Source organism: Aquarana catesbeiana, linkage group LG06, assembly GCF_042186555.1.
Source record: "Aquarana catesbeiana isolate 2022-GZ linkage group LG06, ASM4218655v1, whole genome shotgun sequence".
Lineage (NCBI taxonomy): Eukaryota > Metazoa > Chordata > Amphibia > Anura > Ranidae > Aquarana > Aquarana catesbeiana.
Window position 1 is genome coordinate 5,076,933 of NC_133329.1, and position 13,229 is coordinate 5,090,161.

Genomic DNA, 13,229 nt, shown 5'->3' on the forward strand with positions numbered 1-13,229 from the left:
CCAGTGGCTAAGGCCCAATTTTTCAGCCCCTGTTTAACAGGGGCCTGTAATTACAATTTTTGATGCAATACTTTGCAGCAGGGCTCATTCCTGCGTTCCAACTAGAGTATCTGTGAGGGGTTGCAGTGTTGTGGCACCAGTGCCTAAGGCCCAATTTTTCTGCCCCTGTTCAACAGGGACATGTAATTACAATTCTTGATCTAATTTTTCACAGCAGGGCCCTGTGAGGGCTTACAGTGTTGTGGCCACAACAACACCTAAGGCCCAAATTTCTGCTGAGTATATAGGGCAGGCCCCTACTTTCAAACAACTAACTTACAAACGACTCCTACTTGCAAACGGAAGGAGACAACAGGAAGTGAGATGAAATCTACCCCTAGGAAGGGAAATTCTCTCCTGTAAAAGTTAATATGGGAAAAACTTTTCTCCTTTCCACTGATGCTTTATCACCAATCCTTGTTTCACTAAAAACCCCAAATTTTCTAAAAACATTTGTCATTAGGACAGAAAGTGAGGTGAAATCTTCTGAAGAGGAGCACAAACAGCAAAACAAATGTCACAGGGGTGATAACCCTTCCCTATGTTTTCCAAGAAGCTTAAAAATAGATTTTTTGGCTGGAGCTAAACACGTTAAAAATGTACCCATTCAAAATTACAAACAGATTCTACTTAACAACAAACCTACAGTCCCTGTCTTGTTTGCACCGCCTGTATACTGCTGTTCAGAGTATATAGGGCCTGGTGGCCCCACGCATTTCCTTTTTTTAATTTGGGTGTGGGGCTCCCCTTAATATCCATACAAGACCCAAAGGGCCTGGTAATGGACTGGTGGGTACCCATGCCGTTTGTCTCACTGATTTTCATCCATATTGCCAGGACCCGACATTACATTAAATCCGCAAGCAGTTTTAAATGACCTTTATTCCTTTAAAAATGTCATTTTGTGCAGGGACTGTTCTAAGAACGGGAAACGCGCCACTTTACAGGCATACTATAGACACCCCCAGGTACCATATTTAAAGGAATATTTCACTTTTTTTTTTACTTTAAGCATCATTAAAATCACTGCTCCCGAAACTTTTTTTTGCATTGATCCATGTCCCCTGGGGCAGGACCCGGGTCCCCAAACCCTTTTTAGGACAATACCATGAAAATTAGCCTTTAAATTTAGCACTTTTGATTTTGAACGTTTGAGTCGCATAGACATCAATGGGGTTCTAACACTCGTGCAAATTTTCGGTCCGTTCGCAGGTTCTGGTGCGAACCAAACCGGGGGGGGGTGTTCGGCTCATCCTTACTCAGTACTATGACTATTATATACACTCAGTACTATGACTATTATATACACTCAGTACTATGACTATTATATACACTCAGTACTATGACTATTATATACACTCAGTACTATGATTATTATATACACTCAGTACTATGATTATTATATACACTCAGTACTATGATTATTATATACACTCAGTACTATGATTATTATATACACTCAGTACTATGATTATTATATATACTCAGTACTATGATTATTATATACACTCAGCACTATGATTATTATATACACTCAGTACTATGATTATTATATACACTCAGTACTATGACTATTATATACACTCAGTACTATGATTATTATATACACTCAGTACTATGACTATTATATACACTCAGTACTATGACTATTATATACACTCAGTACTATGACTATTATATACACTCAGTACTATGACTATTATATACACTCAGTACTATGATTATTATATACACTCAGTACTATGATTATTATATACACTCAGTACTATGACTATTATATACACTCAGTATTATGACTATTATATACACTCAGTACTATGACTATTATATACACTCAGTACTATGATTATTATATACACTCAGTACTATGACTATCGATCTTCCAGTTTTCAGTGAACATAGTCCCTCGTATCTCTACACTAAAACTATATTTTGGGAATAAAGCATGGTGACGTTATAAATAAATTAAATTTTTTTTATAATACATTTTATTTGATTTTACTCAGTACAGACACCCCGGGTGACAACAGCCAGGAAACGGGGTTGCAGCCCCTAAACAAAAGAAGAAGATGGTTGAGATACATGAGAGATGTGTAAACATTGGCATATAATCAAGCCAAGTAACCGCCCATACTAATGAAGAGAAGAATGCAAACTGTCTAAACAAAAGGAGACATGGATGGATTCTCTCAGAGGGGTCACCACCTATCCAGAAGGGATCAGAGAAGACGGACAAAAATGAGTCCTAGCAGAAAAGTGTTAGGTAGCGATCACTCAGAGAAAGAGCTAACTATAAAGAAGCTATAAGAGGGAATGAAGAAGACTAGAACTGGTCCAGCACGTCGTACAACAAGATGTCTAGCAGGTTAGTGAAGCACCAATATGCAATAAGATTATAGGGGAACTGGGAATAGTTCCTTTCCCAAGTCAGTCACTAGTGAGGTGTTTGTGGATGTATGGTAGATCTTTATTGTAGCAGAAACAAGTGGAGAGGGATTTTACTTTTGAGGCAAAAAGAAGGTAAAAAGAGTTAAAAAGAGAAAAAGTTGAGTCAATGAAAGCTTTCCATCTAGAGGTGAAACATTTTTCAGAGGTGAAACAATTGGGAGTTTAGCTTTTCCCGATGTAGCAGGCGTTTTCATTCTCTTTTGACATCTGTTAGAGTTGGAGAAGTAGAGGTTGTCCATTTCTTGCCACCAGCAGGAATATCCTATGTGGGTAGGAAGTTGTGACAGTCCTAGACATTGGTGGTTGAGGTGTTGGACTTTCATATCCAAAAAGTAATACGAGGGGGTCCTTGGGGACATGACGGTGTGTTATCCCAAAGATGAAACTGACCACCTGGCCCCAAAAGACTGCTATGGGCTGACATAGCCAAAAGCAAGTGTTGGTATAGGAGGGCCACATCAAGCGCAGGGAGCAGCCTGTGGCCTGGATTTGGAGGCAAGAAAGGGAATATAGTCTCTGTGTATTAGTTTGAGTTGGCATTCTCACCATGTTTCATTGGTAATCAGGTGGAGATTTTATTATACCGGCTTAGCAGTTTATCCGTGAGAGATTCAGATAGAAAGTCCTTGTCCCGGTTTGTTGCTAAGGATGAACTGAATGGTTTCAGACATTGCAGATTAGGAGGTCAGTAAATGCCTGAGATGGAGTCATTTTGAGTGTGGAAGAGGCGGTTGATCAGGGAGAGCTGGAAACTCTTTGTTTTATCATGACAGCAAGATTTTGTATTGATAATGCATTGCCAAAAGTGAAAGAGATGACACAAGAAAAGGTGAACTTGTTTGTGACATCACTGAGGGTCTGAGGGTTGCCAGGGTCTGGGGTTGAAGAGCTGAGAGACTGACGTCAGACCTTTAGTTTTCCATGTTGAAAAGGCCTCATGTTGCAGTCCTGATGGGAACATTGGGTTAGTCTGGATGGGTAGGTGTCTAGAAATAAATGGTGAGAGGCCTAATTTCTTTTGAGCCTCCCTCCACACAATATAAGTGACTATCAATAATAAATTGCATTGAAGTGTGGTTGGAAGTTGCTTTAATTTGCTTCCCGCTGTAAAAGCCCTCATGCTGCCTTCACAAACATTTCTGAGTTTGCAGAGCTTGTCTCTCTCCCTATTCAGGACCTTAATCCTGGCCTCCACTCGCTCCCGAATGGCCTCTGAGCCTTCATCCTCACCAGGGGCAGAGAGATCACCGGCCATTGCTTATATAGGGGCAGATAGATCACCAGCCATAGCTTGTACAGGGGCAGGCATGTCACCCGATGGCCCAGGAGATGGCTGCGAGCTTCCAACAGGAGAGACCCCACTGGCCTCCATGGCTTCCCCAGAAAGGTGCCAGGAGAGCTGGGAGAGATTTCACCACCACTCCCCTCTCACACAGATCACCTGGAGGAGCCTCAGAATCACAGCAGGAGAGACACCTTCCTCCTGCTCCAATGCTGGGTATTCCTTCCACTGATACCAATGATGGGGCACTATTCCTCCCACTAACACCAATGATGGGACACTATTCCTCCCACTGATACCAATGATGGGACACTATTCCTTCCACTGATACCAATGATGGGACACTATTCCTCCCACTGACACCAATGATGGGACACTATTCCCCCCACTGATACCAATGATGGGGCACTATTCCTCCCACTGACACCAATGATGGGGCACTATTCCTCCCACTGATACCAATGATGGGACACTATTCCTCCCACTGACGCCAATGATGGGACACTATTCCTCCCACTGATACCAATGATGGGACACTATTCCTCCCACTGATACCAATGATGGGACACTATTCCTCCCACTGATACCAATGATGGGGCACTATTCCTCCCACTGACACCAATGATGGGACACTATTCCTCCCACTGATACCAATGATGGAACACTATTCCTCCCACTGACACCAATGATGGGACACTATTCCTCCCATTGATACCAATGATGGGACACTATTCCTCCCACTGACACCAATGATGGGACACTATTCCCCCCACTGATACCAATGATGGGGCACTATTCCTCCCACTGACACCAATGATGGGGCACTATTCCTCCCACTGATACCAATGATGGGACACTATTCCTCCCACTGACGCCAATGATGGGACACTATTCCTCCCACTGATACCAATGATGGGACACTATTCCTCCCACTGATACCAATGATGGGACACTATTCCTCCCACTGATACCAATGATGGGGCACTATTCCTCCCACTGACACCAATGATGGGACACTATTCCTCCCACTGATACCAATGAGGGGACATTATTCCCCCCACTGACACCAATGATGGGACACTATTCCTCCCACTGACACCAATGTTGGGGCACTATTTCTCCCACTGATACCAATGATTGGACACTATTCCTCCCACTGATACCAATGATGGGGCACTATTCCTCCCACTGAAACCAATGATGGGACACTATTCCTCCCACTGATACCAATGATGGGGCACTATTCCTCCCACTGATACCAATGATTGGACACTATTCCTCCCACTGATACCAATGATGGGGCACTATTCCTCCCACTGATACCAATGATGGGACACTATTCCTTCCACTGACACCAATGATGGGACACTATTCCTTCCACTGACACCAATGATGGGGCACTATTCCTCTCACTGATACCAGAGTTCAGAGGTCAGGAGTAACACGGAGATCTTAAAATCCTAAATGAAAGTTTTCCTTTTCCTTTTTCATCTAATGAATGTATTAGATGTCCCTCTGACCTCATTCTTTGTATTATTGAGTTGCCCTGTGACAGAGCGGCATAGAAGAGCCTCACACAACAATTCCACTTTTATTTTCACATTAAAAAAAGCAAAAATGTCTTCTTGTTCTTTTCTTATCAATAAGATATATATGAAGTCTCCTTTTTTTTAAAAAATCTCTTTTTTAAAATAAAGGTCCCTTAGCAGTTTGTGGTATTCCCCTGCCCTCCCCCGCTGCTATGAACATACAATGGACCTATCACAGTGCACTCTTCAGACTTGAGAAAGGAGGCGAAGCTCCAAAATGCCTCCACCTAGTAACCCCAGCTGTGCCCTTCCAATCCGGAACAGTCTCTGCTCCACTGTGCGAGGACCCACCAGGACACCACCATTCCTCCATCTCTGACAGCCCCGTTCCTGAAAGATTACCCGGGGTGTGGAACAACTTTTATTATTATAGTTACCTTAGAAGATTTAATAAAAGCCCAACTCCAGGAAATGTGAAAAGTCTGCCTTGTATCGGGGCTTCACCTGTACTGCAAGGCGTATCTGCTTTTTTATTTTTGGGGGAGAGTAAAGGCACTTCTATGAACCTGATCCTCCATTTCCCCAATAGATGCCCCCCTTCCACAACAGATGCCCCCCCTTCCCCAACAGATGCCCCCTCCTTCCGCAACAGATCCCCCCTCTTCCCCAACAGATGCCCCCCCTTCCACAACAGATGCCCCCTCCTTCCGCAACAGATCCCCCCTCTTCCCCAACAGATGCCCCCCCTTCCACAACAGATGCCCCCCCTTCCCCAACAGATGCCCCCCAGCACTGCTCCTCCATCAGGAGTTGAGGAATGCCAAAATGAGAGAAAGCTTTAGAAGCCAAATGTAATAAAAAATATCTTTGGATATTATGGGAATGAGGTCAATTGATTTATAGTCTAATAGCAGAAAAGAGAACTCAATCTTTCTCCATAGTGACCAATCAGGTTTAATTTTTTCTAGGCAAATGAAACAGAATTTGGGTACATTTTGAGTGGTTTTGCATGTACTTTTCTTCAGTTTGTATAAATAAAGCTGTAAGAGTTTCTTTGTTGGGCTTATAAATGTTAGATATGTTTGTTAAGGGGCAAAAAGAGCATTTTCCCAGGCACAGGGTGCCAACCGTGGAATGCTGGACAACAAGAGGTTGATAAAAAAGGTGGTTGAGTTGATAATGAACACTTGTAAGATCTATAAGGAGATTGGAGACATTTCCAGAGAAAAGAGGACAAAGTCAACAGACCTAAATTTCTCCGTGTTATCCCGACCCGACTACAGACAGCCATGGTATTGGTTGTATAGTGTAGGAGCACTGAAGATGTCACATGACCTGTGGACATAGATTGGGTCTTTAGATGATGTTCTCCATCAGATGGGGTAATACCATGGATGTCCAGATATAACACTACGGTGTAAGAGAAATCAGAGCACCAAAGCAGTTTGAACTGTTGACATTTTTTTTTATTAGACACATAAAATCCAAAACATTACAGAGACTCAACAATCCCCCTTCATTGGGGCTTATGTATTGTTAAGAAGTGTGTCAGCCTTCTGGTTTATGGTTGTGGGAGGGAGATACAAATCTCAGGTGAATGGGATGCCTAACTGAAAGACCTCAGAGTTTGTTCTATCTCAGTTAATTGTTTAGAAAAAAAATCTGGATGTGTATTTAAATTCACAGAATATAGCTCAATATTAATATTTATAAGTGATAACAGCTTAGAGAGACAATCAAGGAAACATCTGATTGCCTTAGAGGATCTGGGAGAATTTTTCCCATTGGAGTAAATTGGACATTTGCTTTACAAGGGTTTTTGACTTCCTCTAGAACTGTGGGGCTTAGGGCCCTGTATATGAAGGTTCTTAAATGTTTCTATTAACGTTTTTCTATTGCTTGAATTTCCTTAAAGGGTTTGTGAACCCATTTGTCTAAGTCTATGCCAGACCCTCTATTAGAGCCTGGCATAGCACACCGTGTAAAGCATTTTTAAAAACGAGCCGTGTAAATACCGATTTTGAGCTGTCTTCAGGCCGGTCATGTAACTCGCGGCCGCTTTCCAGCTCCGATGGATTGCTTCTGCAGAAGGGGACGTGATCTCCCTCTGATGTCAGCCGGGGAGATCACATGGCCGCTTGGCTCCACCCACAGAAGCCCTGTCTCGTAGCTGTAAAATGGTCGTGAGTCACGTGACCGGCCTGAAGACAGCGAAAAATCATTATTTACACGGCTCATTTTTTTAAATGCTTTACACAGTGTGGTATGCCAGCCTCTAATAGAAGGGCTGGCAGTGACAATTATAGTTTTTTTTTTCAATAATAGCGGCGGGGGGGGGGGGCTGAGCGGAGACAGACAGAGAGAGGGAGCTGAGAGCCAGGAAGGAGGGGGGTGAGGGGGGAGAGAGGAGAGCTGAGAGCAGGCAGGTTATGACGGAGGGACGTACTCTGACCACGGTGGTCAGGGCTCAGCAGCCATGATTTTCGTGGTCAGTATAGAGAGGATCATACGGGAAGGTTCAGGGAGGTTTTTTTTACAGTTTAGAGGGGGTCAGATTACAAAGTACAAGCACTGTGCTGTTTAATCTGCTTTAAGGGACCAGGATATGATTTTTTTTTGGATTAACAAACGCTTTAAGCCCAACTAACTATGGATTTATGAATGTCAAAAGTTGCTCATCCCCTCCCTAGCCCCCCCTCAACACATAAATATGGTCCCCCACCTCCAGCAGATTTACAGTAGGTGCTCCTCTGACGGTTGTGGTCTCTGTCAGCTTGTCCAGTTGGAACCTAATGATGGGCTGCCTCTTCCTGAGCACTAACTTCCCATAGACTTCAATGGAACATACCCAAAAAGCAGGAGCAACATCCCATTAAACTCTATAGGAAGTATGTGTGCCGGTATGGGCAGCCCAGTTGTATATGTTTCTGTCTGGCCGTCAGACAGCATGGGAGGAGGTAAGTACAGACTTTGCTATCCAGATCGATGCATTGAGGAGGCTAGGGTGGGGGCTTGGGTGACTTTTTATTTCAATGTGTACAAGTGTGCAAGTACTTTAAATTTTATCTAAGCCCAAAATATATTTTGGATAGGATGGGAAATACTTAAAACCACTGTCAGCTTTTATTTTTACATCTGCAGCCTATTTAAGGGCTTTCTCATAACTTTTCTCCTATACACACAACATGAGATTAGAGTAAAGTGAGATAAATCTCATCCATGTGTTTATAGATCTTGCTTTGTGCACTGGTCCAAATCATTTGATGGAGGGGGGATTATGGTGTTGGGGGGGTGGAGGGGGGATTATGGTGTGGGGGGAGGGAGGATTATGGTGTGGGGTTGTTTTTCAGGGGTTGGGTTTGGCCATTTAGTTCCAGTGATGTAAACTCTTAAAGCATCAGCATTGTGGACAATTTCATGCACCCAACTTTGTGGGAACAGTTTGGGGACGGCCCCTTCCTGTTCCAACATGACTGTGCACCAGTGTACAAAGCAAGGTCCATAAAGACATGGAGGAGCGAGTTTTTTTCTTGATAAATTTAGGCCAAACTGTATTCTGCTACATTTCCTTGGTAAAAATCACCCAGATCAGTGTATATTGTTTAGTCTGTGTGAAAGTTTCATACTATGGTATATATATTTAAAAATCTCGATGTACTGACGGCCTATCTCTTTTCTTGAGACCCTAAAATGCCAGGACGGTACAAATACCCCCCAAAGTACCCCTTTTTGGAACGTAGACAGTCTGAGGCATTTTTTTCTGTCATTTTGTTCTGTGATTAACAATCGATCTACACCAGGGGGCACTTTTTAAAATGTATGTTTTTCATATAAAGAACTTGTCAAAAACTGCCTACTGTCTTTTTTTTACACTACACTTTTTTTGGTAAATGAGTACCCCATACTTATGTACATGAGGGGGAGCCAGGATCTGGGGTCCCCTTTTAAAGGAGGCTTCCAGATTCCGATAAGCCTCCTGCCTGCAGACCCCCCAACCACCATCCTGGAAGAGGCCCTTGTCCTCATCAACATGGGGACAAAGTGCTTTGTGGTGTGGCAGAACCCCCCTGCCCCAAAGCACCCCCGCCATGTTGAGGGCATGTGGTCTGGTATGTGGTCTGGTATAGTTCAGGGGGGGCACACTTGCTCAGATAAGGGTTTGTCATGGATTTTGGGGGGGGTATGCAGTTTTTTATTTGACATGGGGGTTCTCCTCAAAATCCCAAAGAGCCTGGTATGGATTGGGGGGAGACCCCAAGCCATTTTTGTCTTAATTTTTCATTGCCGGCAAATTTTTTTACATTCAGCTGTAAGCTGATGACTCATCGGTTGGTGCGCTGATGATGCACCGGTTGGTGATGTCACAAAGGGTAAGGGCCAGCATGTGACATCACCAGTTAGCCCCACCCCTCAATTATTTAGGAAATGTCACCCGGCGGAGTCGCCATTTAGCAATCAGCTGTCGTGGCGGGCAGAGCTTTTTTTTATGGATCTGCATCAGGGGACATTGTTTTTTTATTTATTTATTTTTATTTATTTTTTATTTTTTAAATAAAGTCAAAAACTTGTGTTGCATTTTTATTTATTTTTTGAGACTTTTCTTGGTGAATGGGTAGGGGTACAATGTACCCCATACTCATTCACTGGGGGTCACCTTGTTAAAGGAGGCTTCCAGATTCCGATAAGCCCCCTGCCCGCAGACCCCCACTACCACAGCCCAGGGTTGTGGGGAAGGGGCCCTTGTCCCCATCAAAATAAGGACTAGGTGCTTTGGGGTACCCCCACCCCAGGGTTGTGGGGAAGAAGCCCTTGTCTCCATCAAAATGAGGACAAGGTGCTCTGGGGTGGGGGCGCCCCAAAGTACCCACTCTTCCACATTGAGGGCATGTGGCCTGGTATGGTCCAGGGAGGGAGGAGCGCTCGCTCACCCCCCCACTTTCCTGACCTGCCAGGTTGTGTGCTCGGATAACAGTATGGTATGGATTTTGGGGGGACCCCACGCCCTTTTCTTTAACTAACTTTTGGGGTGGGGTTCCCCTTAAAATCCATACCAGACCCATAAGGCCTAGTATGGACTGGGGGGTTAAGCCTTTTTGCTTTATATTGCCGGCCCCCGATTGCAACTGCCATTCAATTTAAATGTGATTTGACTCATTTCTTTCTTTATACATGCCAGTTTTCCTGCTGCAGGTTCTATCTATACATGGTACAGATGCGCCACTTTGCAAGCACACTAAGGAGAGCACAATACAAAAAAGTTGTATTGCGATCACCAAGCTTTGGAGGTATCCCGTCCATCAGGATGAATCAGTCACCATTCTTTATCAGCGATTGAGTACACTCATCACTTGGCCAATTGGATTCATGTTTTTTTTTATTTTTTACACTAAAGAGACCCCCCAGGCACCATATTTAAAGGAATTTTACATTTTTATTGTTTCACTTTAAACATCATTGAAATCACTGCTCCTTTAAAAACATTTTTTTTTTTAAATTGCATTGATACATGTCCCCCAGGGCAGTACCCAGACCCCCATACCCCTTTTTATGGCCAATTACTTGCATACAAGCCTTCAAAATGGGGACTTTTGATTTCTCATGTTTAGCTCCAATAGAGTTCAATGGAGTTTGCGGTTCGGGGTCAAACTTTTCCCCTGTTCAGGAGTTCTGCTGTGAAACCAAACAGGGGAGTGTGCAGCCCATCTCTAACCAGGACAAACCGAGAAGGTGAAAGACCCAAGTAAGGAACACAGACAGCTATTAAAATATGAAAGGAGATATAACCCTTCCACACTCCATACACAACAAAATGCTATGACTTAGGCCCCTTTCACATGTCCGGATCCGTGTTGGTCCGACCCGTGAACATCTGCTTGCTCAGCGGGGATCGCTCCGTTGATCCCCGCTGAGCCGGCAGATGACAGGGCGGTAACCGCACACTGTGCGGGGACCGCCCTGTCAGATCTCCGCTCTCCCCTATGGGGGATCGGATAAACATGGACCGTCTGTCCGTGTTCATCCGATCCGCTCTGCAGACAGATAGAAAAATAGGATTTTCCTCCGTCTGCAGAATCGGACCATAGCGGGGCCGGATGATATCGGGTGTCAGCGGATGTCCTTCCGCTGACACCCGCTATCCCATAGGGGCCTAAGTCATAGCATTTTGTTGTGTATGGAGTGTGGAAGGGTTATATCTCCTTTCATATTTTAATAGGGATGCATGTATGTCTGTATTTCATCCGAAAACGGATGGATAAAATACGGACATACGGTCTGCACGTGTGAAAGGGGCCTTAGGAAACATTTTACATTGATCTCTATCACACTAAGTTTATAGTATGTATTTAGACTCTCAAGCTAAGCATTCTCCACATTTTAAGTCTCTGTGTTCCTCCAGCTTCTGGTCCAGAATCTTCTCACAATGATCCTTCTAAGCTTGTTGCTGGCCTGGAAGATGACGGCAGCCTCCACCGATGGAGATAATAATTGTAAATTCCAAAAAACTGTTGACAGCGAGAAAAATGGAAAAAAAGGAATCACTTGAGATATGCAGAAGAGTGTGAAGATGAGAAGTAAGAAGAAGATTGTCCTCAGTGCAGTGACATGAGCCTGAAGATTTGGACGTGTTGATCCAGAGTCGTTATTCTTCACTCTCCAGACGTGTCTGATCAGAAAGGAGAAAGTGAGGACCAGGCACAGAAGACTAAGGCAGAATGGAAGAGTGACTCCTAGGGTGTGTGCAGGCACAAAATAGAAAAACACTTTATCTAACCTGATAACAGAGGAGTTTGTACTGTTCACAGAAGACTGAATAAGACTTTCTTCATTGACAGCCCAAAAGCCGGGGACACTCACAATGAACATCCCAAGAGCTGTCAGGAATAGAAGTTGACTCAGGAAATTGGACACAATTCTCTTTATCCAGATGAAGAACCCATAGCTGAGATTGGTGATGCTGGTACAGTAATGAATGGAGAGCCAGGCAGTCAACCAGTAGTTGTAATAGATTAGGAAGTAACATAACATGTTCATAAATACAAATACTTGTATAATATAATAGGTTTCCACAGACAAGACATAGAGCATTCCCTCTATACTCATCACACACTGGAGGAGAATATTCACAATCCCCTTAGCCAAAAAGATCACATCGGTGGGACTCAACTTCCCTTTCTTTCTGATGATGTCCAGGTTACCCATCACAATACAAGTGTTAGAAGGGATTGCCAAGCCGAGTCCCAAGACTGAAGAGACTAAAATAGATAATTCCAGAGACATCATGTTGAGGTTTGGTGTGATCTCCGGACAGAGATGACGGGACACGTCCAGTGATAGCAGACAGAATGATATATTTAGAATTGGAATTATGGAAATAGTCTTCAGAGATCCGTCTCATGAGTGACTTTGCATAAATGTGATACGTTTTTATTTCAGTACCAATATCCAAAACACAAACTGCATAATAAATTTTTGAATATTTTCCATTATACTGATGCATTTAACCACTTCAGGACTGGTGGCTGTTTGTCTCTTATTGACTATTATATACATTCAGTACTTTTATTATTATATACGTAGCACCCTCTACAATAGGTAGGTACTAGCATATAATTTTTACTAGGAAGTCTGTCAGTACAGGTAAATTTAGGCAGACATATGCTGCAAGCTAGGCCTGTCTGTTTTGATCTGGGGGCAGGGAGTGGTTAGTGTAGCAGTGGGTGTGACCAACTGTGCTTCAGTGCTGAGGCACTTCCCTTGCTTCCAGGGAGAATGTTCTGGAAGAGGGACAAGGCCTAGACCTGGAGTGGCAGGTAGCTCATGTGGGAGCCCTGACCAATCCCCAACTGGAATTGGCAGGGGCCAGGCCTCCTATATAAGCTGAGGTAAAAGGCCACTGGGAGGAGTTGTTGACTGGGAGAAGTGGAGAATGG

General features: G+C 43.8%; 1 protein-coding gene across 1 annotated transcript; it reads right to left on the reverse strand.

Annotated features, from left to right (window-relative positions):
• Positions 1 to 11,673: 11,673 nt before the first annotated feature.
• On the reverse strand, positions 11,674 to 12,579 carry LOC141147416 (taste receptor type 2 member 40-like). The gene has a single exon (XM_073634651.1). It carries the CDS (start codon positions 12,577 to 12,579, stop codon positions 11,674 to 11,676), a length of 906 nt encoding a protein of 301 aa, XP_073490752.1.
• Positions 12,580 to 13,229: the final 650 nt, after the last annotated feature.